The sequence below is a fragment of the Lactuca serriola genome, chromosome 6 (genome assembly GCF_051521515.1).
Source record: "Lactuca serriola cultivar US96UC23 chromosome 6, Lser_US96UC23_V15, whole genome shotgun sequence".
In the NCBI taxonomy this organism is placed as follows: Eukaryota; Viridiplantae; Streptophyta; class Magnoliopsida; order Asterales; family Asteraceae; genus Lactuca; species Lactuca serriola.
In genome coordinates, this window is record NC_136413.1 from 115,764,446 (window position 1) to 115,784,709 (window position 20,264).

Below are 20,264 nucleotides of genomic sequence, written 5' to 3' on the forward strand. Positions count from 1 at the left end.
AGTAGGATACCTCGTCTCATGAGGCTTCAACTTCCTCGATGTGTATGCTATCACATGCCCTCTCTGCATCAGCACCGCACCTAGTCCCGATATCGACGTGTCACAATATACCACAAAATCCTCCATCCCCTCCGGAAGGGCTAACACTGGGGCTTCGCATAATCTCTGGCGAAGTGCCTCGAATGAGGCCTACTGCTCCGGGCCCCAACTGAAAGCCACGCCCTTCCGGGTCAGTCTGGTGAGAGGAACAGCAATCCTGGAGAAATCCTTGATGAATCTCCGATAATAACCAGCCAACCCCAGGAAACTCCTGATCTCTGAAGAGGATCTCCGCACCTCCCAACTCATCACCACCTTAATCTTGGCTGGATCGACCAATATCCCATTCTGGTTGATGAGGTGTCCTAGGAACTGGACCTCTTGTAACCAGAAATCGCACTTGGAGAATTTGGCGTAAAGCCTCTCCGATCTCAGAACTTCGAGGATCTCCCTCAAATGCTCCTTATGCTGTTCTCTAGATCTCGAATATACCAATATATCATCAATGAACACGATCACCGAACGATCCAACATTGTCCTGCACACCCTGTTCATGAGATCCATGAACGCCTTCGGTGTATTGGTGAGCCCGAAAGGCATCACCACGAATTCGTAATGCCCATAACGAGTCCTGAACGATGTCTTCTGGATATCCTCATCATGCACCCTCATCAGATGATATCCAGACCTCAAATCAATCTTGGAGAAACAAGATGCTCCCTGCAACTGATCGAACAAATCGTCGATCCTCGGTAAGGGGTAACGGTTCTTGACCGTCAGCTTGTTCAAATCCCGGTAATCAATGCACATCTGGTGTGAACCATCCTTCTTCTTGACAAAAAGGATCAGTGCTCCCCACGGCGAGCTACTCAGCCGTATAAACCCCTTTCCCAGCAGCTCTTGAAGCTGCGAGGATAACTCCTGCATCTCTGGAGGTGCAAGGCGATAGGGCGCCTTGACAATAGGCGTTGCCCCCGGAACCAAATCGATACGGAACTCCACCTGCCTCTCGAGAGGCACACCCGACAACTCCTCGGGGAAAACATCCGGGAACTCACGCACTATCGGGACCTCATCGACTGACCTCGGTCTCTCTGCACCTACTCTCGTATCCACCACATAAGCCACAACCCCACTACATGCCTGTTGTAGACTCTGCCTCGTTCTAGCATTCGAACAAAATGCTAACCCAGAACGGGTACCCTCACCATAAACCGTAAGAACTCCACCACTAGGGTATCGTATGGTCACCAGCTGTCGCTCGCAGTCGATAACCGCTCCAAATCTGCTTAACCAGTCCATCCCCACGATGACACAGACATCTCCTATAGCAATCGGGACCAAATCAATCGGAAACTCAACGCCGAAGATCTCGAGTACACATCCTCGAATCACATCAATGGCATACACCGCTCTCTGGTCAACTATGGAAACTCGCAAAGGTCGACTCAACGCCTCTCGACAAATACTGATGTGCTGACTAAAGGCCAACGATACAAAAGACCGACTCACACCCGAGTCAAATAACACCAAAGCAGGTACGAAACTTACAAGAAATGTACCTACGCATATCATAATATAAGCATAACACCACAAACTCAAAATAAATAGATGAAATAATACATACCAGCCACAACATCGGGTGCTGCGCGGACCTCCTCTGCGGTCAACTGGAAGGCTCTCCCGCGAGCCTTCGACGCCTCGGCCTTCACCGGCCCACTCTCCGTAGATCGTACGACAGCAGGGGCAGATCCTTGTGAAGCTCCCTGAGCTGACCCTCGCAATTGCGGACACTCGGCCTTCCGGTGTCCGGTCTGGTTGCAGTGAAAACAGACTACAAACCCCTTCGGGCAATCCTTGGCCATGTGCCCCTCCTTGCCACACTTGTAGCAAGACTCTGCCCTACACACCCCCCAGGACTCTTGCCGCACTTGCCACAAGTGCGACCCTTCTGGTTCCCTGATCTCGAATCCGCGTGCTTAGCCTGCTTGGCAGCCGGCTGGGACTGTGCCAGTTGCCGATCCCTCCCCTGAGATTCCGCCTCCTCCCTGGCCTGAGTCTCGAGCTCAATCTCCCTCTTCCGGGCATTTTCCTGAAGCTCGGCAAATGTCCAATACGTCGAGTTCGCCACGAAACCGCGAATGTCTCTCCTCAAAATGCTCAAATATCTACTCATGCATGCCTTCTCGGAAGACACGTGCTCAGGGCAGAACATCTCCCTCTCATGGAACATCCTGGTGACCACTATAACAAACTCGGTACCCTACTTGAGGGTCAAGAACTCCTGGGCCAAACGTTCCCTTTCCACTGGGGGAACGTACTCATCACGAAACATAGCGGTTAACCTCTCCCAGGTCACCGCGGCAAGCTCTGCAGAAGAATAGTGCGTTGTCACAAACTTCCACCAGTCCTTCACTCCCAAGAGAAGCTGGTTCAGCGCGAACCGAACTCTCAGATGCTCCGGACAAGAACACGTATAGAAGCATCCCTCAATATCAAAAATCCATCTCATCGCAGCGATCGGATCCTACGTCCCATCAAACTCTGGTGGCTTCGTGTTGCCGAACTCTCGGTACAGCAACGAGTCACCCCCATGTGGCCTCACAACAGCAACGGCTGCGGTGGATGCAGTAATAGCAACATCATTAAGAGCAGCGTAACGCTCGTCAAAAGTCTCGACCAGGGTGGTCTTGATAGACCCAAACATCTCTGGTATCTCGTCCCGGATAGCAGTAGCCACCTCCTCGTGAATCAACCTGCGGATCTCCTCATCGCTAACACCATTACTCTCGGGTGTGTGGCGTGTCCCAACCATGATGTATCTCTGAAATACAACACAAAATATCAGAGACTCGCTCGAGTGTACACACACTCGGTATCCCATTCCTACTCGCTCCCTGGTACCCTAAGGATTCTTATTTGGGATGCGCACTGATCCGGTGCCTTCGGTAGTATGGGCCCAATACTACCATCCACACCGCATCAGTATTCACCCTAAGTCCTCCTCCTAGGATCCCAAGTCCCAAGTACTCTACTCTCTCTAAGTGTAGTCTACTCTCTAGCAGATCCCTCATAAGCTCCTTGCTGCTATCTATTCACTCTCAAGCATCTCCTAGCAGCAAAACCCCTAGGCTAAGGCATCACAAATCATGCCACTTTAGTCCTAATAAGAATACCTATCCTAATCTAGCATGCATATCATATTATAACATATCTCATAACTCATAATGTAAGGGTATTTTGGGAAATCACCGTTCGGGCGCTGGCTGATCGTACACACTGCTCTACTCTGCTGTTTCAAAAAACTTTTACTCTTTGAGAAAAAATTTGTGATTTTATTTTGAAAATCTTTCAAATCCCCAGTTTGAGTTCAGATACACCCGAAGGTGCACCCGAATCCCTCAAACCAAGGCTCTGATACCAACTTGTAACACCCAAAATTTTCAAATAATTTTTCACATTTTAAAAACACACTTTCATTCATAAATGTTATAAAAATGTCATTGTATCACATAACAATCCATAGTAACACATCCCAAGATCATAATATATAAAAACTCCTCATGTGTGTACTCATCATGTCGGCGCCTTCCCGCGATCCTCACTGGTACCTGTGTGACAACTCGAAATTTATTCTGTTGCGGTATCCCATTTCCGTTAATAGAATACTTTATTTTATTATTATTATTAAGATTTCCGTTAACATTTGGGTTAGACAAATCAACTAATGATTTATTTTATTTTAGTGTCGAAATGAAATAAATAAAAACACGTGTAATACCCTCAAATTTATTTGGGAAAAATTTTTAGTTTACAACTAAGCCGGGTTACGACCATTTAATCGGGTAAAAATTTAAATTTCGTTTAACGTCGGTACGGGGTGGATCCCCACCTGGCCACCAACTCAAGCCCTATATAAGGGTTGAGTGGTCACCAACTTAAACTTTTTATCACTCTAGTCACTCTCTCGCTCTACTCTCTCTTTCTCTCTTCAAGGCCCGATTCTTCCAAAAATCCGCAAGTTTTAGCTCCCAAACTGTAAGTTCTCTTACCCTAGATTGTTCTAAAGCTCATTACATGTCTTTATAGCTTGAAAATCATCCAAGAAGGCCAAGAACAAGGAGTTTACGGCCCAAGAACCCTCTTAGGCCGTAAACCCCTAAAAGGATGCCAAAATGCCCCCAAATCCCTTCCTTAGGCTTAGAGGCTAACTTAGAACTTACCCTTGAAGTGTTTTAGACATTAAACATTATGTTTGGAGGCTTGAAAGAGGGTTTACGGCCCATGAACACTCTTAGGCCGTAAACTCCCTCAAATTATGCAAATTGAGCCCTAAACCCCTACTTAGCCTTGGACCTTCACTTAGAAACTTGCATGAATGACCTAAGGAACCCAAATCACGAAATGGATGGAGTAGCCATGAGTTTACTGCCGTAAACTCATGGGTTTACGATAGTAAACTCCCCAAAAAGGGTCCAAGGACCGTAAACTCCAAAAAGTGGGCAATTTATGCCCTAACCACTTCCTAAACCCTTGAAATCAACCCTAGAACCTTCCTTAGTGAGGCATGAAGCTAAAAAGCACACAAATACACCTCTCCCATGAGTTTACGGACGTAAACTCATGGGGGAAAGGGTCCCTTAACCGTAAACTCACCTAAGGTGGGTATTTGAGGAGTAAACTCCATAGTGAGGTCATATGCTCCTTAGATGCAACCCTTGGCACTCCTAGCACTTAAAACAAAGTGTTTTCATGCATTAGTGTGTAATTACTTACTTATTTAATGAATAAATAACTAATTAGACACCATTATGTGTCACTACATGTTTCATAGGATCCGTGTGAGTGTCCAAATTCTCATTTGACACCTAGCATCCTACCCGGCATTTTCATCCGCTCAACTCACTGCAGGTGAGTTCATACCCCTTAATTAACCTTTCAAATGTTTCTTTTAAATGTTTTAGGGGGGAATACAAGTAAAATACAACAAGTTATAGTATCAAATCATACGTGATTTATAACTTGCAATCAAAAAGGATTTTCTATACTTTTAGCTACTTGTCAACAAAATTGTTTTAAATACTTATCAAACGCATTTTCTATGTTAAATTGTTGTTAAACTATTTTCAAACTGTTTTAAACTACTTTTCTTTTAAACTATATCTACACCAATATATTTATATAAGTAAGACTTAAAGGACTTAGGACCGATAGCTCGCCTTACTTCTTGTTCTTGTTTGATTGGGGTCTTAGGGTATACTGTTATCCGTCCGACTGTCATTGAATTCTTAGTTATATATCATATATATTTGTGTTAGATATGAAAGTCTTCATCTTATTCAATACCTTTGTCAATCAAAGGTATGCAATCCCACACTCTATTTAACTATAATAGGTATAGTTAAGACTACTGCTCATTTCCTCTATCACTATGATACTCACTATAATTACCACTACTACAAGTTAATGCACGTCAAAGAGAACACCCTATATACTATACTAAAAGTTTACTATACTATAATACAAGAAAATACACTAATCCAGAAAGTGACACACTATCCCTCTATACGGCACTCTACTGCGCGAATACCATGTAACCAGAGCTTCCCGGAAGGAAAGCAACACTACATGTATAGATCTATACAGGACGGACGCTATTACATCCCGATTGTTAACTACAGTCCAAGCTGACTAGGCCTAGGGGTGACAAAACATCGCTACACTACGTATAACCGGGAAGGTCATCGGACTCTCTGTTATCACTCAGATTGGTTACATGAGAGATCACATCCATATCTAAATTAACACACTAAGAATTAAAGTCTAAGCTAACTTCCTGAAGTAAATAAATATATATATTACTAATTGGAGTTTGCAACACTACTACAGCCAGTCGGCAATATCTTTCCTCATATATTTTACTTGAATGAAATCTATTACTTTATTTTTATAACTGACAGTTTCAAAGGAAATACTTTTACACACTCGAAGGATTAAACTTACAAATGCTCAAATCTGGAAAATATAGGATTTTCTAGGGATTTTTACTATTCTCAAACATTAATCGTAACTTTTATATTACATGATTGTAAACACTTTTATACAAGCAACGACACTAAATTCTTATGAACTCACCAGCTTTATGTTGATACTCGTTTTCAAAATAACTTGTATTCTCAGGTCAAAAATAGACAGGTATTGGTGCAGCTTTTGAGAAGATGGAGTATATACAAGACCATCTTTTATTTTTGTTTATACTTTTGGTGTCTATCAAACTGTACATAACACGCTTGTATTTACAATTACTATATTAATACAATGGTTGTTGTCGCTTGTTTTTACTATTATGCAATTGTTATGATACTATACATGATGTCCTCCACCCCAGAACGTATTCCGCCATTCTCGGTTTAGGGGTGTGACAACCTGAAACACATAACACAACACTGTACGCATAAATGCTTAGTGAGTTCCCCAAAATACCACATATAACACATAATAGCCACTCGAGGTTACAGCTCTGTATAACCCTCTGGTTAATGTGTCTTAGTGGGACCCTCCAGTCCCATATCTTTGTGGACCCTCTGGTCCTAACTCTGTAAACTCTAAATCATACATAGCACAAATCATATAGAATTCACATCATACAAAAGCATACAAGATACTCTGTCACATAACTCTAATTACCACTCTTTGGTTTAGCCTCCGCCTAATCACCTCAGGTAACTCGGTAATCTTGAACTCAGTAAAATTTGGTCTAGCCTCCGCCTAATCACGTGGAACAAGCACTCTAATCAATAAAACTCTCAAGGCTAGACTATTCCCTCTCTTATCACTCTCAGAAGGGTAAAAGACCATTTTACCCCTCTCATGGCTCAAAGACCCTAAAGTTGACCAAACCCTAAAAGTCAACAAAAGTCAAATCTCTGGGTTACGTTGCGTGTACCAAACATGTATGTTGGGCATACCCGGCGACCTCACAGAAATGGGGAACGCGACCCCCTACGCCGCGCATACTGGGATTACGCCCCGCATAACTCCCAGTTTCAGACTCCTTAGCTTTTGGGATCTTAAGCAGTTAAGACAAACATCCAACTTTCATATCTGGCCATCCCTAAGTCTCTTAATCCATAAAGTTGGTAACTTTAAGCCTTTGCATGGCTGAAATAGTCACCAACACCCATAACATTCCATTTCCAACCCTAGAAAGGCTCAAAACTCAAGCATGACCCCATAACAACGACCAAGTTGGGATTTTTATGGATCTACAACACATATATCACTGAAGTGGGACAGATCTAGGTCCATGGAGTCCTTTATGCTCATAAAGTCTCCACCTTTGGGACTTTTAACCCTAGAAATGGTCCATGCAACACCAAACCAAAATAAAGAGGAAAGTTTTGAGCTTTATACCTCTATATGAAGCTCCTCCCTCTGATGAACTCAGATCCAAACTTGCACTTCAAGCCATAGCCTCCACAAGTTCCTCTCATTCCTGTTCACTAACACACAAAGGCACTTTTAGCTCAAAACACTCACACACAAGCTTAAGGACGATGGAAATGCTCTCTTAGGGTTTCACTCTCTGATATGGTGGCTGAGGATAAAGCCTTAACATTCCTTATATAGTGCACAAGCCAAATATTAGGGTTTGCATCTGGGCCCTCTACGCCCAGCGTACTTAGGCGAGTCCGCATCCAAATTAAGCGCATGAGTACGCGCAGCGTACTCCCCAGTACGCCCAGCGTACTCATTTGCTACAAAATTCACTCAAGGGCTAATCTTGACAACTTGAGAAAAGAGAAGGGTTAAATAGCTTTACCTGAATTTCGGGATGTTACAAAGTCGGGTAAGTCTCTAGCCGCTAAAGAGGTATGTTTTTTATGTTCTATCTAGTAGTTGTAGAAATATATTGAAACCTAGATCTTTATAGGTTGCATGAGCACATATGAATTGTTTAAGTCTTCGCTACCATATTCATGTGTTTAAGAATGCCCTATAACCCAACATGATCTTTGATTAAACAAACAAAATAAATTAAACTTCCAATATCTGAATCATAGGATCAACACACAATCTTAAGGTTCATCTACATCTAAGCAAAAGTAAAGAGTATTAGCCTATAATCTCAAAAATAAAACAGAAAACCATCATATAAAGTGTGTTACTCATGATAATTAAGCAAATTGGATGATGATTGTTTCTGATATCTCCTAATTCTCCAAGATGGTCCATAGGTAAAAGAAAAAGACCTATTTATACTGATTTTGCCGACCTTCAAAAATGCGGCGTGCACGAGTGAAAGACACGCTATGTATTACGTAATCTTCGAGGGTTTTATGTGTCTCATGGCTTGTCACAATCCTCAAATAAAGAAATCCTCAACCCCCCTGCGTGTTTAGTTCCAACTTAGCTTTCGGCTCCAATTTTTGCTCATTTCAACACTACGACATGCTTTATCTACAAAATATGATTTCAAAGCATTGTAAATATCTTTTGTTCAATTTTACAATAAAAACACAGCTCAAAGTACATGACATCGCACAAAATATATGCATAACTGAAACTGTATCAGTATTATACATATACAAAAATTTAGGAGATAAATACATATTACCATTTTTATTGAATGCGATTTTCTAATCTATTTAAAAAGATTAATATATATATATATATATATATATATATATATATATATATATATATATATATATATATATTAAAGTTAATAATTTATAAATAAATACAATATAAATTGTTATCAAGAGTTTTTAGGTTTAATCAATTATTATTTTATAAATTAAAATCAATTCGAAATAATAATTAGGTTTTGATGAAAACCAATCCAACTACATAATCCCAATCAAAATTACAAAATTATCAAATTGGATAATTCATTTTTACCTAAATAATAGTGAACAACCTTTAGCTATTACATATGACAAAGCGCAACAAAAATAAAATAAAACGAACACTATAAATTTTGGACATTAGCAAGAAGAAATCTATATGACAAAACCAATAAAATTTTACAAGTTAATGTTGAAAACTCAAAAACTAATTACATAAATAAATAAATAGTTTTCTCAAAAAGTTAATTACAATAAATAGTTTACTCTTTGTTAAACATTAAAGAGCAAAAGCAGAGAGAAGGGGGCGTTTGTCATCATCGTGTTCTAAAATTCGATTTCTTCAGACATGGCAATGGCGAATTTGGCCAGAAAAAAGGCCATCAATCTCTTCAACAACACTGTCATCTCTTCAGGTGCACGCAGGTATTCATATTCTCTTTCATCTACGTTCTCTAGAGGATTCGCGTCGGGATCTGATGAGAACGATGTCGTCGTCATCGGCGGCGGTCCTGGTGGATATGTGGCGGCGATCAAGGCTGCTCAGCTAGGGCTCAAAACTACTTGTATCGAGAAGCGCGGCGCTCTCGGTGGTACCTGCCTCAACGTTGGTTGCATCCCTTCTAAGGTATTAGTTTCATGTATTGAGGCTGTTTTCTTCAGTTACGAATTAATGAGTTTTTGATAGATCTAGTGAAGAAATATATATGTATTCCTGCGTGATCAGACGTTTTATCTTCTGTACTTTGCCTTCTTTTGATTCAACGATGCGTCTGTTCATGAATTTGTGAATAACTCAGATAATGCATGCTACCTCCGTCCACGGAAAAAATTCACCTTCTGATTTCAAAGATTTCTTCCTTAATGTGCCTTATTAACTGTATCCTTTTCTCATCGTATCACTGTGTGTGTTAGATGTTATGGAATGTTTTTAGGCATTATCATCAATTGTTTACTGGTGATGTTTTCTATTAACTATTCATCTACAACAATTGCCCTAGTTAACAGGTTAACTGTAATACCTTGCATTATGTCTCCTTATAAAATCAGGATTGAGATTCAGATTTTAATACTTTCCATAACACAAAACCACCTACATCCATCCTTATATAGTAATATAGATGCCACTCTTGAAGAGTAATGATCTGCTTCATGTTCTCCTACTGCTTCTGAATACACAAGTTTCTTGATCTGAATTCTTCTCAAAACTTTATTCCATCAATTTTCAGGCACTTCTTCATTCATCTCACATGTACCACGAGGCCAAAACAAGCTTCGCCAAACACGGTGTAAAGTTGGATAATGTAGAAATCGATCTTGCAGCCATGATGGGTCAAAAAGATAAAGCCATATCAACTCTCACAAAAGGCATCGAAGGCCTTTTCAAGAAAAACAAAGTAACATACGTAAAAGGACACGGGAAATTCCTCTCCCCTTCCGAAATTTCCGTAGATACCCTTGAGGGCGGGACCACAGTGGTGAAAGGCAAAAACATCATAATCGCCACCGGATCCGATGTCAAAGGACTCCCCGGAATCACAATTGATGAAAAACGAATCGTGTCATCCACTGGAGCTTTATCTTTGACCGAAATCCCCAAAAAGTTGACCGTCATCGGGGCGGGCTACATCGGGTTGGAAATGGGGTCGGTGTGGGCCCGCCTCGGGTCGGAAGTCACAGTGGTCGAATTTGCCCCCGCTATCGTTCCATCAATGGATGGAGAGATCCGGAAACAATTTCAAAGATCTTTAGAGAAACAAAAAATGAAATTTATGCTCAATACTAAAGTGGTGGCGGTCGACACCACCACGGATGTTGTGAAATTGACACTCGAGCCGTCGTCGGGCGGTGATCAATCCGTTCTTGAAGCGGATGTGGTTCTTGTATCCGCGGGTCGGAACCCGTTTACATCCGGGCTCGGTTTGGAGACAATTGGTGTTGAGACTGATAAAATCGGGAGAATCCCGGTTGATGAAAGATTCGCGACAAATGTAAACGGTGTTTTTGCGATTGGTGATGTGATTCCGGGCCCGATGTTGGCCCATAAAGCGGAAGAAGACGGAGTCGCGTGTGTGGAATTTATCGCGGGGCTACACGGGCATGTGGACTATGATAAGGTGCCAGGTGTCGTGTACACGCATCCCGAGGTGGCTTCGGTTGGAAAGACTGAAGAGCAAGTGAAGGAGATGGGGATTCCATACAGAGTGGGGAAATTTCCGATGTTGGGAAACAGTAGGGCGAAATCGATCGATGATGCGGAAGGAGTTGTGAAAATAATAGCGGAAAAAGAGACGGATAAGATATTAGGGGTTCATATTATGTGTTCAAATGCAGGGGAATTGATCCATGAAGCTGCTTTAGCGTTGACTTATGGTGCATCAAGTGAGGATATTGCGCGTACTTGTCATGCTCATCCTACTTTGAGTGAGGCTGTTAAGGAGGCTGCAATGGCCACTTATGATAAGGCCATTCATATATAATATATATAGGTAAACTCAGGTGATTAAATCGTTTGAAATTTTCTTCTTTTTTGTTTGTTTATTTGGAATTTTTGGATGTTGGGTCTGAGTTGAGTTGAACTCAGCCTAATAAATTTGCTTTAACTGAGTTTTGATGAGCTTGATTAACCACGTAATAGCAACATACTTTCTTTATTTGTTTGTTATAGCATCTTACTTTCATTTCTTTCTATTACAGTATTATAATATTGTATTTTTTGCTTTGTCTTTTTTTTTTTTTAATTCGGTCGGGCTTATGTGTGATTTGGTTTACTACATTTAAAATATGAAAATAATAAGCATTATAATCTAATTAATAATTACAAGATTTATGATATACATATTTATTAAAATGAAAGAATTATAAAGATTTAAAAAGAAATGAAGACATGACGGCGATATGTTCCGAATGACATCATATATGTTATGTTAGAACAGGACAGAAAACAGGATCGGTTTGGTAACTCGTGTGAGTTACCAAAATTTGAAAAGTGTATTTGGTGTACGGGGAATTGAGCACCAAAATTTAATCTCGAGACAATCCACCAAATACACTTTTCAAATTAGACACAAAAAGAAAGCAACTTATTGGTAAGTATATGAAATGTTCAAGATTTTTTGAGAATGACAAAATAAACGAAATATGAGTATATGTTTTTATCCATCTAACATGTGGATAATATCAACGAAAAATATGGTTTTAGCAATTAAAAAGTTGTCTGGCAGCAAACCCAAAAGTTTAAGTTGTCATTGCCATGGGAGGAGCCCCCTCTACCCTGTATTTTGTTATGTCCGAAATTAGACTCGTCTTATATATAAAAAAAAATCACTACACACCACCTAACTTTTATTATAGGGAATAGGACTTGTTAAGGTAATTAACTTTTCGGATTGTGCACATATAGGTAATTATCTTTTTTTGTTAAGGTAATTAACTTTTTTTTGTATACATATAGGTAACAAACTTTTTAGAACTGTTCACATATAACCATTATGACATGTTGTAGCAGGTTACATCCAGCTACAACATGTCATAATGGTTATATGTGAACTAACTTATTTTTAACTTGGATGGTCCCTACTGTTTATTTTTGTTACACGCTTAGTCTCTGTCTTACCTAAACAGACTATTGTGCCCTTATTAATTTATTTTTTTAATTAATTTTCTTATTCATGTTTTTTGTTTTTATATGTTTAAAAAAATTAATAGACCTCACATATCTGTATCTCCTCACCGTAAACCTGAAACCACATTTGAGAAATTTAATATGGGTCCCATCAGTCACCATCTCATCTCAAATCCTCTTCAACCTCTATTTTCTTTCAATCTTTAGCGACATGAAAGTCTTCACCATCCTTTTTTTTGGTCATTCAACTCTGGCGAACAAACAACATAACCCACCGTCTCTTCACTTTATTGGGTTGTAGTGTTGGTTCGCTGGAGTTGAAGGACCGAAAAAGAATAGATGGTGAAGACTTCGATGTCATTAAAGATAGAAAAGAAATAGAAGTTGGGGATGATGAAAGATGGGATGGTCAGGAGATACATATATGTGGGGTTTATTAAATTTTTTTAAACATATAAAAAACCCATAAATAAGAAAATTAATTAGAAAAATAATATTAATAAGGTCACACTAGTCTTTTTAGGTAAGACAGAGACTAAACGCAACAAAACTAAACAATAGGGACCATTCGAATTAAAAAAATAAGTTAGGGACCAAATGCATAAATTCCCCCAAACCACAGGGACCATTCGTGTAATTTACTCTTACTTTTGTTCATATTTTGGTAACTATTTTTCTTTTGTACACGTCTAGGTAACGAACTTGTTGAAAGTGTTCACATCTAATCATTATGACCTACTGTAGTCGGATTTAACCTGCTACAGCAGGTCATAATGGTCATATGTGAACAGTTTCAGAAAGCTTGTTACCTAGATGTGTACAAAAAAAAAATAGTTACCTACATGTGAACAAACCGAAAAGTTACTTACCTTAATTAGTCCTATTCCCTTTATTATATCATAGTTTAATTCTCAATTGACGCGGTGGCACACTAAAAACGTGAATTTTTTTTGTGTAAAATGTCACTTGCATGTTTTTTAAGAAATTAGGAAATAACAACATATGGAATGTCATCCTTATTTCCATTCAAATTATTAGAAAACAAAAAATCTATTTGAGCTAACTCATTTGAGATTTTGTTGAAAAGTTTTTTGTTAAAAAATTTATTTGTTTCACTCCATAATGTATATCATATACTAATGGATCGATAAATAAACAACGAAATAGTCATGTAGTTTGCAAGAAAATTATAATCTAAAAATAATTAAATTAGATTTTAAAACTACACAGATTCGAGCAAAAGTATTATTGAAACTCGAGTCTTCTACTAAGAGTAAGAGCCATTGTGTTTTTTCTTAACTGCAACGAGACCTATAATTTAAATCAAAGTTTAAACAAAATACTGAAGAATACTAAATATAAAATCAAATTTTCATGAATTGATTGTTAAGTTTTCTAAAATCATATTTTCGGTCATGGATATTAAATTAGATAAAGTTCTCCATTTCTTAAGTTTATCATTATACATCTTACCAGACCTAAATTACGTGAACAAAACCGAAATTGAAATAATTATCAACAACAAAATATACAAAAATAAAAAATTACAATTACCAAAATTCAACTCTTAACTCAATTAGAAGTATATAGATAACTTCTTGTCAATTATATCCTGCACTATGTTACACTTCTCCAACAATCTACTTAAACTCCTCTCATTCTCCACATACTCCTTTTCCTTTTCCCCTTCCACTTCCATCAATTCATCACCATTAACCACCACTTCCAATTCCGTCCCGTCCAATTCCCCATAACCCAATTCCAATTCCGACCTCGGTGCCTGGCAGCTCAATTCCCCATACCCCAATTCCGATTCCACCCTCGATGCCAAACAGCTAACTTCAATCATCTCATCAAGAGACGGAGCCACCACATCACACACTTCACCTTCAAAACTTTCCAAATCAAAAAGAGAAGAATTTTGATCCGACAAAATATACGCCGATGAATACGGACCGTTGGATATACCCATCAACCGCCAATTAAACACCCGCCGAAAGATCATCGCCCAATTCGGAACAAGAGAATACATCGAACCGTTTAGCTCGAGCCCAACATGGTTTTGGATCAAAGCAGATGCTTCTTTTCGGGCCAACAGTGGTCCAATCAACGGGCCCAAGTAGCCCACCATGAACCCCTCAAGCCCAACCCGCTGGCTCTCGATATCATCCCACGTCCGACTCCATACATGATCCGGGGTCGGTAACTTACAGTCTCGTAACGCTTGAATGAGCGGGTCGACCCGTTTCCCGGAGCTCCACCCGATACTCGGCAAATATGGTTCAAAGTCAACCCCGTTTAGTAACGAGATCTCGGGACACGGCCAGTTGACCGGGTTTGACTTTGAGGCATTCCCGATTTCATTAATCGATTCGTCAACAGCTCGATTGATAACCAAAACACAATGTTCTGGGCTCGTTTTCTGTAATAAATCGGATGAAAATTTCAAGTTTTTCATAACTAATTCGTGTGTTTTTACACAATGAACAACGGGCTGTAATGGGCTCTCACTTGCCAGCCATTCCAGGCCCATTTTTAAATCCTTATCACCGAGAAAAAGCCCGGGAAGGACTGAATACGAACCGATTCTTGAGTTATCAAGTTCATCGAGTCCCAATTTTTCGATTACTTTTGAACGATTTTCCGGTGAGAAACTTATGATCAAAAGGGGTAAACGGGACCCGTAAGGAATAGATGATGTAAGAACACGAAGCCGGTTTTTTTGAGTGTCCCATGAGACATGTTCAGAGGATAAAAACATGACTGCACTTGCCCCCGAAACAGAATCTTCTAGAAGGTTATCGAATTTTACATTTTTGACCACTGATAAGTAACAAGTTGGGTCACTGGATGTAGATGATTTTCTGTAATCCCATTTTTCCCATATCGATAGGCCCGGGAAAGATGCTGCTAAATTGTTGTTTTGAGGGATGTTTTCTGGGATGAGTTTATGATGTAACCATGAGTGTGGATCTGGGTTTTCTTGATTGGAGTCTTGTGAAGGACAGAATAGTAATTTCCAGCAAATGATTCTGGGATATTGGTTACGTTCCCCGAGTGTGGGTCCTACCACGTTGGACACGTTAAGGGGTGACCACATTTGTTCTTGCTTCTCGTATCTTTCCGACATTGCCTTGTCGATGTTGAAGTTGCCATGGACTTTCGATTGCTTTATAAAATAAAATCAAAAAATCAAAAACATTTCTAATAAAAAAAATTTAAAAGATGCTACTAATTAGTAATTAGCAATTACCTCTTTGTGGAGCCTCATTGGAGGACCCAATGACAAAGAACTTAATGCAGCATTTGCTACCAGTTGTTTTTTCTCACGCAAATCCTTCTTTATGAAAGCACGCCGTTTCCATAGCCTAAAAAAATCAAAACAAATATAAGAAACAGTCGAATTTACATTAAAAAATTCCAATATAATAAATCATAGAACCTCAATATCAGTCTAAGTTTCGCCTCAGCAACTTCTTCATCTACAGAAGTATCAACTTCCTCTTCCACTTCCTGAATCACATTTTCAGATTCTTCTGGTTCCATGTCCTCAACAAAAACGGGGTCCACCTCCACCACTGAATCTTCAACCAAAACGGGGTCCACCATTGGCGGAACTTGTGGTGGCATTGCAAATACATTTACCGGGGTATGCTTCTCCAGAGAATTCCGAAACCGGTTATCAAAACTCGGTTTCCTAACATCTTGAGATGCATCGGGTAATTTATTAGTTTTAAAGATATTTTTAAACATATTCCGAGGTGAAGGAGTTCCGATTCCAACTTCCACGTCATTCCGTCTTTCAACCACCGGAATCGTGAAAACCGGCGGCTCTTTGACAGACGGACTGCCGCCATAATCCGCCATGCGGTTACGGATGACATCAGCAAAACTCTGAGTCTTCTTTGGGGAAACCGGTGATTTGACTTGTGTTTGAATAGAAGCCTTTCGTGGGACCCGTTTTGGAGGCTCGGGAGTTTTGATTGGAATTGGAGAAGATAAAACATCATCCATAATTGTTGTTGATCTCTTGAGATGAACAAGTTTTGAGCATTTTAAAGGGTATTCACTATCAGTGTTTAGAAATTGTCCTTCTTTAACCATATATGGCTCGTCAAATTCTTTTATAGAGAATCCATGATATTCCAAAAGATCTTCCATGTTTTCTTCCTGAATTCAATAACCAAAAAGGCATAAACAAATAAAATCTCTTTCAACAAATCAACCTAGAGAAATTACCTCCATTCCGAGCCATTTTCCAATTAGGGTTACTGGTATGCCTTGGTTGTTTTGAAGGCCACTGTGTAGAGAAGCAAGTGCTTGAGTTCTTAACTGATAAGATCAACATCACATAATAGTCAAAATCAGAGAGGCTAAAGCATTAAGCATTAAGCATAAGAGATAAGAAAGAGGAAAAATAGACCTTGCCAAAGTGAGCATGCATTAAGCATGCTTGAAGATAGGTTGCTTTCCTAAGCAGACGAAAGAAGGTTATAAAATTGCCAGTTCTACAGGCTCTGGAAGAATAAAACAAAAAAAGAAAAAAAAAGATAATGAGAGATTTTAAATTGTTAGAAAATGTGAAAAGTTTGATTTAAGAGAGTAGATAGAGAACCTGGCTACATTTCGAGCAAATAGAACTTCTTCAGCTTGTCGTATGCCAGGTGTCATCTTAGCAAGATCAAGTGATAATTCTGATGGTTCGACCTACAAACAGTTTTTTGTGATTCCAATGGAATGAACAATTCCATTCCTTCCCCAATTCGATTCATACCAAAAAAATCACCATGTTGACTTACCTTATAGCCAGGATGTTTGTCCAATTTGAGAAGTGCATAATAACCTCTAAATTCTCTTTCTGTAGGCACCTCTATTCCTTTCTTCCTATGATCATCATACAATTGAAACAACTCAACAGATGTTTTGTTCATCTGTTCAATGTTGAGATGTGCATCGAATCCCTCTGCAAATCCTTCTCCTTTCGTATATTGGCATAATTCATGCATTGCTATTATATGAAGCCGTATCTGAAACCACCAATAATTTAACAATTCAAAACAGACCCTAGCAGAAGTACGAGGATGACAAGGGCATTCATGTCTTTTTCACACACAAGGTGTAAAAGAAAACTATGGTTATGATTTGAAAAGGGTATAACTATAACTCCCTCTAAATCTAAAAAGCATAATATTGTATAAAGATTGGTTGTTTAAAAAGTACATTCTGAGGCAAGAACAAACCATCTGCTCTAGCATTGTAATAGCACCAAGATTGAAGATATGCTGCATCCTTAAATCCATCCTGATTGCCCTCATTCTGTCCCATAAAAAGTTGTATAAACCAAGAAATCGATCATCATAGGATTGATCCAACAAGTTTAAAAGATAATCCATTGTCTTTTGCAGGATTGCCATCGGTCTTATCAGTGCAGCTTCCCTCTCAGCTGTCCTAGTGTACTTTAAATAAGTAAAGATAAAAAAAAAAAATTAATTATACATATTACAATCAAGAAATATAAATAAAATAGAATTCTAAACATCCCCTTACCTTCTTAACTGCAAGAGATTCAGTTGTCTGATTTCTATCTCCATCCAAACGTTCATATTGATCAAGATCTCCTTTCCTCTCTCGCTCTGCTCTTTCTTGCTCTATATAACAATAACCAACAAAAATTAAATTCAAGGCCTCAAGGGACTCAAATGGTATTTCCTTTTGAACAAAAAGATACCTGGACACATATCTGGACAAACTCCAGTTATAACAGTGGATGATGAATCTTGATCTTCAGAATCGGTTTGTATATTGGCATTGCTATTACGTAAATGCCCTCCCATATCTGAACCTTCCAACATAAACTTTCTTTTGTCCATACCCAACTGATCAACCTGCTGCCTCTTTTGGTTTTGGTTTTTATCGGTTGACTCAGGTTGACTAAGTTCATCTCTAAATCGGGCCAATCTTTTTGCTTTAGCTTGCAATTCTCTGTAGTAGATTATGTAAGAAATAGAAAAGTCCTTATATATATATATATATATATATATATATATATATATATATATATATATATATATATATGTTTAGCTCAATAAATTACCTTTCACTGTCATCAAGAACAGGATCATTTGATGTTGTAAAAGGTAATCTGCTCCGTTTTGGAACAGGGATATCACTTGGATTGATTGCAGGTGTTTCAGGTTTATCAAGATCGGTATATTGTGGAGACCAAATATGATTTTCTGGATCAGTGTAAGGATTGCGCCTTGCAGTTGATCTTGGAGGAGATACAGAAGGCCTAGAAAGAAAACAAAAAGAATATTGTTCATTGTTCAATAACCTGAATGATGATAGTAAGTGTAATTGTTATCTTGAAAAAGAAGAGAAAGAAAGTAACTTGCCTCACTACAACAGTTCTTGAGTTTTGCAGGATGTCTTTATAGGTAGGGAGTAAAGGTGGTGATCTTGTTCTTTTCAAATCTTGAATTTGATTTTTGGCAGGAGACTCGGTTCTAGGGTTACGTGATGGATTCATAGGTTGTAGTGCAGAACCTTGATGAACTTGGGGTTTTTGAGAAGAAGCATTGAACCTAAGGAGATTAGAGCTATTAGTGACTTCTAAGATACACTTAAAGAGATTACTCATACACATAATGTAAATCAGACAGAAATCTTAAGAAGATTATACCATGTATATGGTGATTGGGAAGGAGGTCGGAAACCAAAGGAGGGTTGTTGTTTTTGGGTACCAGTACCAGTACCAGGACCTGAGTTCTTGTCAAATCCCTGAGTCGACATTTTATTATTTCATTCGGGAAGTGTGTGTCCTACACAAAATGACGAACATGACCTACACAAAATGTATGTTGATCTCTGTTTAGTAACAAATTTCATATAAATCACAACTCAGACGACTGTTTGTGAAGGCGTAATGAGGGTTTTCAATGCCTATCGCAAATTGGAACCTTTTTTTCATTAACTTGTCGTTTTTCAAGTTTCTTGAGGGATGTGCATTCCAAATGGTCAGCCACGGGTGAGTTGAAGAGAACAAAATTTGCTTATAGCAAACAATATGAAATTACAAATGTTAAACACCAACAAATTAATTTTAGCTTTTGTCAAATTTGACAACGAATTAGATGAAGACAAACCTGTGTCAAAATTAACGGGGAAGTTAGAGTTGTTGATTTGAGGATGAACCATCAATTTCACACTTTAGGGTTTTTCTTTGGCTCGTTTGAAATGGTGTCGGAGAAGAGCAAGAACGAGCGAAGTGTGCGTGTGCTTGTCTCCGTAATGTATTCTGGTAAGAACTGAAGATCCAGAGAGATTGTAACTCTGACTCGTGTAAAATAGGATCAAACATGTGTTAAAATTGGGTAAAATAGATGACTAGGTGGTTCTCGGGTGTTAAAACCAAAACCCTAATCAATTCACAAGTTTTGATATTCAAAGGAGAAAGAAATAATCAAATAACTCAAATGGTAGCAGAGGGAATCAAAAATGTAGATCTATTTAATTTAGACAAAATTACAAAAATGGTCTTGTAGTTTGCCAAAAATAACAAAATTAATCCCTATCTTTTTTTTGATGCGTTTGGCCCTTGTGGTTTGTAAAAGTTGCATTAGAGGTCCTCTTTCATAACTCCGTCAGTTTGTAGCTGTTTGGGTGATTAAGTTAAAAAAATATGGGGGTATTTTGGTATTTTCACATTACCTTCTCTACCCCCCTTTAAAAAGTCCTAGCCAACGTTCAGA

The 20,264-nt window shown here is 38.9% G+C and overlaps 2 protein-coding genes across 3 annotated transcripts; one reads left to right on the plus strand and one right to left on the minus strand.

Moving 5' to 3' along the window:
* The first annotated feature begins 9,156 nt into the window (after positions 1-9,156).
* On the plus strand, positions 9,157-11,542 carry LOC145056702 (dihydrolipoyl dehydrogenase, mitochondrial-like). Its single transcript, XM_079004414.1, has 2 exons — positions 9,157-9,516; positions 10,118-11,542. Exons 1-2 carry the CDS (start codon positions 9,238-9,240, stop codon positions 11,366-11,368), a joined length of 1,530 nt encoding a protein of 509 aa, XP_078860540.1. The 5' UTR covers positions 9,157-9,237; the 3' UTR covers positions 11,369-11,542.
* A 2,454-nt stretch (positions 11,543-13,996) lies between these two features.
* Positions 13,997-19,976, minus strand: SAC3B (SAC3/GANP/Nin1/mts3/eIF-3 p25 family). 2 transcript variants are annotated; one of them, XM_079004415.1, is made up of 15 exons: positions 19,659-19,976; positions 19,473-19,564; positions 19,196-19,357; positions 18,909-19,097; positions 18,608-18,805; positions 18,242-18,495; positions 18,061-18,161; positions 17,754-17,969; positions 17,313-17,540; positions 17,129-17,220; positions 16,937-17,030; positions 16,753-16,845; positions 15,956-16,683; positions 15,767-15,881; positions 13,997-15,682 (listed from the first exon to the last, which is right to left on the minus strand). In XM_079004415.1, the coding sequence occupies exons 3-15, from the start codon at positions 19,303-19,305 to the stop codon at positions 14,090-14,092; spliced, it is 4,011 nt and encodes a 1,336-aa protein (XP_078860541.1). In that variant the 5' UTR covers positions 19,306-19,357; positions 19,473-19,564; positions 19,659-19,976; the 3' UTR covers positions 13,997-14,089. The 2 variants fall into 2 exon arrangements, with proteins under 2 accessions (XP_078860541.1, XP_078860542.1); XM_079004416.1 differs by lacking the exon at positions 19,473-19,564.
* Positions 19,977-20,264: the final 288 nt, after the last annotated feature.

What these genes read in the sequence shown, in the direction of transcription:
- LOC145056702 (XM_079004414.1), top strand. Translation starts at nt 9,238, where the DNA reads ATGGCAATGGCGAATTTGGCCAGAAAAAAGGCCATCAATCTCTTCAAC. An exon ending in TTGGTTGCATCCCTTCTAAG is followed by an intron (nt 9,517 to 10,117) that starts GTATTAGTTTCA and finishes ATCAATTTTCAG; the next exon opens with GCACTTCTTCATTCATCTCA.
- SAC3B (XM_079004416.1), bottom strand. Translation starts at nt 19,305, where the DNA reads ATGTCGACTCAGGGATTTGACAAGAACTCAGGTCCTGGTACTGGTACT. An exon ending in TTGTCCAGATATGTGTCCAG is followed by an intron (nt 18,162 to 18,241) that starts GTATCTTTTTGT and finishes ATTGTTATATAG; the next exon opens with AGCAAGAAAGAGCAGAGCGA. An exon ending in CAATGAGGCTCCACAAAGAG is followed by an intron (nt 15,683 to 15,766) that starts GTAATTGCTAAT and finishes TATTTTATAAAG; the next exon opens with CAATCGAAAGTCCATGGCAA.